A 4,498-nucleotide genomic window follows, 5' to 3' on the forward strand; every position below is an offset into this window, starting at 1 on the left:
ATTCAGGTAGATGAGCCTTCTGTAAATAAGCACTCCCACTTTCTTCAGTCCATGTTACCTTCTTCTGGCTTCCAAGAAAGTGTTCTGCACTTCAGAGCAGTGAGTGTGAGTGTGCTGGTACGACTTTAAAGAAAACAGAAGTGCATCTTTCCCAACATGGATTACTTCAAGTCCAAGGTATAGGAGCACTTTGACACCTCACAAAGTTTTGCATTTTAGTTTTATTGGTGGAATACCCTGAGGGCAATGGCAGTATACAAAGCATTACCAGGAAGGTGAGTCATTCTTTGTATCCAGGCTTCTGAGATAATGAAGTTTGAAGGGAGAAATAAGAGAACTGTCTCAACTGTGGGTCTTGCCAAGGTACTTCCTTACTGATTAGTTAAGGTGTTTGTGACCAACTGGTACCTCAGGCACAGAAAAGACCAAAGTTCTGACAACCTTAACAGCTTCCTGCCATTTTTGTATGTTTTTTCCCCTTCTAGTGGTGTTGGATGACAGTAAGAGGTTGGCAAAAAGGAAGCTGATAGAAGAAAATCGGGAGAAGAGACGTCGGGAAGAGCTGCAGAAAACCATTGGGCACAAACCAGAGCCAACAGATGAGGAATGGGAGCTCATCAAAATTGTTACTGAAGCACATGTGGCCACCAATGCACAAGGAAGCCACTGGAAGCAGAAAAGGAAATTTCTGGTAAGGGCTGTTGCCTTGTATGCTGCTCTTGGAGCCACGTTCTGTTCTTTCTTCTGCCTTCCCAGCATTGCTACCCCAAAGAGATTTTATCTGCCAGTGTACTGATGTTTATGGGAAAAGGATGATTTTATGTAGTTATTACTTCCTTTTTCATGCCTGAACCTCAGTGTTTGATCAGACCATGTATTTCAAAAGATAAAGAGCATGTTGCTATGTTAAGGCTTACTCAGCTAGATACTTTTATTGTGCTATGATAAGAAAAAGTTGAAAAATTGTTTCGCTCCTGATTAAGAACAAAAGCAGTCTATAATGCATACTGTATCTTTTAAAATATATTCTGTCTAGGGATAGTTGTCTTTATTAGGAACTATCATAAAACATTGAAAGTGTTAGAACAATATAAAGTTCTAGATGAAAGCTGGTATTTTTTGTTAATAATGCATGGGTTTTGCTTCTTTTGGTTAATGGTGAATACATTAATGAAAATAAATTAGGCAAAGAAAATTAATTTCTGTGGGAACAGGATGATACATACACTATGCCATTGGGATTTCAGCCTAGAAAACAACTTACATTTTCATCCTATAACTAAGGATCAGAAAATAAATGGCGATTTGTGATGTTCAACCTTAAAAAAGGATTTATTTGATTTTTCTAAATCAATTTTTAAAGGAAATAAGTGCAGAATGCAAAATGCTTACACAGCACAAAAAAGGGATTATAGACTGCATTTCAGGAATACACAGGGGCCTTTAACAGTCTCTGTATACCAAATCAGATAGAGCACACTCATCCTTTTGCAAGCCTAGGCTCCTACTGCATAATTTGCCATGGGAATGTCAACTCACTGTTGAAATGCTGAGAGGAATTATGTATTCAAAGCAGCTGATCTCTTTTATAATGTTGGGGTTTTTTTTAATTCCAGTGACACCATCTAAATTTCTATGTGAATGACGTGTGTTCATAGTACTCTACAGTCAGGAAACCACAGCCAGTTGTCACTGGCAAGAAGCAAGAGAGCATTTTCCAGGGGTGTTGCAGAGCAAGGTTTGTGGTGCTGGTTTGAGCAGATCAAGAAGCAGCTGAAGTAGTCCTTTTGGTTGCTTCGACAGGAGTGCTGTTCTTTGGGTGTCACCTGGTTTGGGATAAAGCCTGGGTAGCTCAAGGTTGGGGCTGGGAATGAGCTGTTGAAGAGCAGGAGAAGATGACAGCCTGCCCCAGGAGCTATGGATCTACCCTTATGCAGCTGAGGCTGGTTCTTTGACAACAGGAACTTCATGGAGGTCCTGACCTCTTCTCCTGTTGAGTTAGGTGGCAAGGGCTCCCCTCCCATGTGTTAGCTTTATATGGCTCTGACTTCTTTTGCTTTTCCCAAGAAAATGCTGTGCTCTCTTTTTCTCCATAACAATGGTTTGCGTGGGTTTAAGCATTTGGTCTTTTTGCTTGGAAGTGGTGAAGGTTGTTTATCATGAGCACACAGACAATGCGGTTTAGTTACCCAAGAGTCAGGGAGGGAGAGAGTCTAGAAATTAGTTTATTTGAGTTTTTTAGTAGAAACCATCAGATAATTGAGCCCAGTCCTCTTCATTGTTCCTTTGCAATTCATGCTTGCTTTATTAACACATTGCTGAGTTTTTTCTTGTATGAAGTTAGATTTGGATTCACATTGGTGACAGAGCTGTGGAAGGATCTTTTATGATGTGTTTCTTTTAAAAAGTAGTTGAACACAAGTTTTTATTACAGACAGTACTTTCAGCACCTCCCCTGTTTAAGTGTCTCATATAAATGCCATGGGGCCCATCAGTCTTAAAGGTCTACTTCTCTGGATTTTTTCTGTTTTTTAATGTGAACAGAATGAAACCTCTGTGTGGTGGTTGGTAGGTCTTTTGTAACTGCAAAGCCACACTTAACAAACAAAACAGCTTTGATATGCCTGTTTTTAAAATACATGGTAACATTGACCAGCTGCATAAAAACCAGATGAACAAGTTCAAGTGCAGTTGGAATAAAAAACACTCATTACAGATCCTACTTGAAACTTTTAAATTGTATATCCCTAATGAAATCCTCAAAATATGATTTTTTTCTCATTTGAAGAAGCCTTGAGCTGAAGTCATGCAACAGGCGGTTTTCAACCAAAATTTTACCCAGATGAGTTCAAATTCTATTTGCATTATCCAGGCCACCTTTAGGTTAGCTGGTTCTTGCTCATAAGTTGTTTTACCTTGCACATAAGTTATTTTAGCCTTTTGGAAACTGGCCTTGGCAATTGCCTGGGGGGGCCCTGTGATACGAGGCAATCTGTTCTGGGGAGACTTTCAGAGCTTTGAATAGGTGATAGAGCCTAATTCTACAAAGCTTGCAGCATCTTCTCAGGGGTAACATGTCTCCTTAACTCTCTTTGCTTTTAGAGAAACTTGAGAGCTTTCAGCACCTGTAAGGAAAAACATGCCTATGTTTTTAAGCAAAAGATGCATGTCCTTCACCCATAAAGTACACAGATACAGACACAAAGAAGAAACAGTGTGTGCACAACAGTCCAGCTGCCTACAAAGGATGGGTAGCAGCATACCAGTCACCCATTTCTCTGTGCAGTCACCTCTTTCACCAATCCCTTACAAATAAATTCTCATTTTGTGATGTAATGGACTTTACTTATAAAGAAAATAGTGTTGCTTTGTATTTTAGCATATCTTCCGTCACTGAGCAGGACTTTTTAGAGTATAAAACAGATTTTTTAGAGTATAAGACAGATTGCTCCTTTAAATATCTTTGTTTATATCCTTAGCCAGAAGATATTGGGCAGGCACCAATAGTTAATGCCCCAGAAGGTGGGAAAGTGGATTTAGAAGCCTTCAGCCAGTTTACAAAAATTATCACACCAGCGATTACAAGAGTGGTGGATTTTGCCAAAAAGTTGCCTATGTTTTGTGAGGTAAGAAGACTTTCTTGCACTCCTCATTTATATGCCTGTTGTTAAAAACTACTCAAAATACTCTGGCATGGAACTTTAAAATTCAATGTGTCTAAAGTTAAAAAATTAAAGACACTCAAAATTGATGAGACTAGAATCATCTGGACTCTCATGAGTTTTCTTTTTCCTGTGATTACTGAAATCCTGAGTTTGTTAATCTGGAAGTCATCGTGGTTCATTAGGGACTCAGATGTGTCTTTAGAGGTGGCCTTGAACAAAGAAAATGAACAGAAAGATACTGTCTCGAAGCATCACTGATATGTTTCATAAAACTTTCCAGCACACAGTTCCCTACGTATCTTCCAGTTCCTTGGAAGGTACAGTATTGTAGAGTTGGGTCTATGCAGTAAAAAATCCTTCAAATTCAGGAAAGCACCCCTATCCAGGAGTGGCACTTGCCTCATTGGGTTCCCTAGGCATGCTTTTCCTGAATGGGGAGGTTGTGCACAAAGAAGTCTGTGAAAATAATGGATTGTCATTCCAGGTAGATACTCACATGTAAATATATAGTAAATAGACTCAAAGGCTTGGTTGCACATTAGAAATGCAGAGGCCTTAGGCTGATCTCATTTGTACCAAGGTATCATTTTTATTGAAGGACCAGATGCAATGGTTGATTCGCGGCACCAAGGCTAGAAGATCTGCGCAGCTATCAGCTTTCGTCGCTCTCTGGCCCTTGACACCCCAATTTAAGAAATTATATCAGAACTGCAGCTTGAAATAATATTTCAGTCTTAATAATCTAAATAATTTTCATAGAATCATAGAATGGTTTGGGTTGGAAGGGACTTTAGAGATCACCCGGTTCCAACACCCCTGCCATCAGCAGGGAC

At 39.6% G+C, this 4,498-nt stretch overlaps 1 protein-coding gene across 9 annotated transcripts in view; it reads left to right on the top strand.

Annotated features, from left to right (window-relative positions):
• The window catches only part of THRB (thyroid hormone receptor beta), a 157,140-nt gene that overhangs the window by 142,298 nt on the left and 10,344 nt on the right, over positions 1-4,498 (top strand). For 8 of the 9 annotated variants that reach the window (XM_017732120.1, XM_017732118.1, XM_017732119.1 and 5 more), the window contains 2 exons: positions 486-691; positions 3,480-3,626. In XM_017732120.1, coding sequence (XP_017587609.1) covers positions 486-691; positions 3,480-3,626 — 353 coding nt within the window. The remainder of the gene's footprint in view (positions 1-485; positions 692-3,479; positions 3,627-4,498) is intronic. The other variant, XM_017732117.1, reaches the window with a different exon arrangement.

This window comes from Corvus brachyrhynchos, unplaced genomic scaffold, assembly GCF_000691975.1.
Source record: "Corvus brachyrhynchos isolate BGI_N302 unplaced genomic scaffold, ASM69197v1 scaffold53, whole genome shotgun sequence".
In the NCBI taxonomy this organism is placed as follows: Eukaryota; Metazoa; Chordata; class Aves; order Passeriformes; family Corvidae; genus Corvus; species Corvus brachyrhynchos.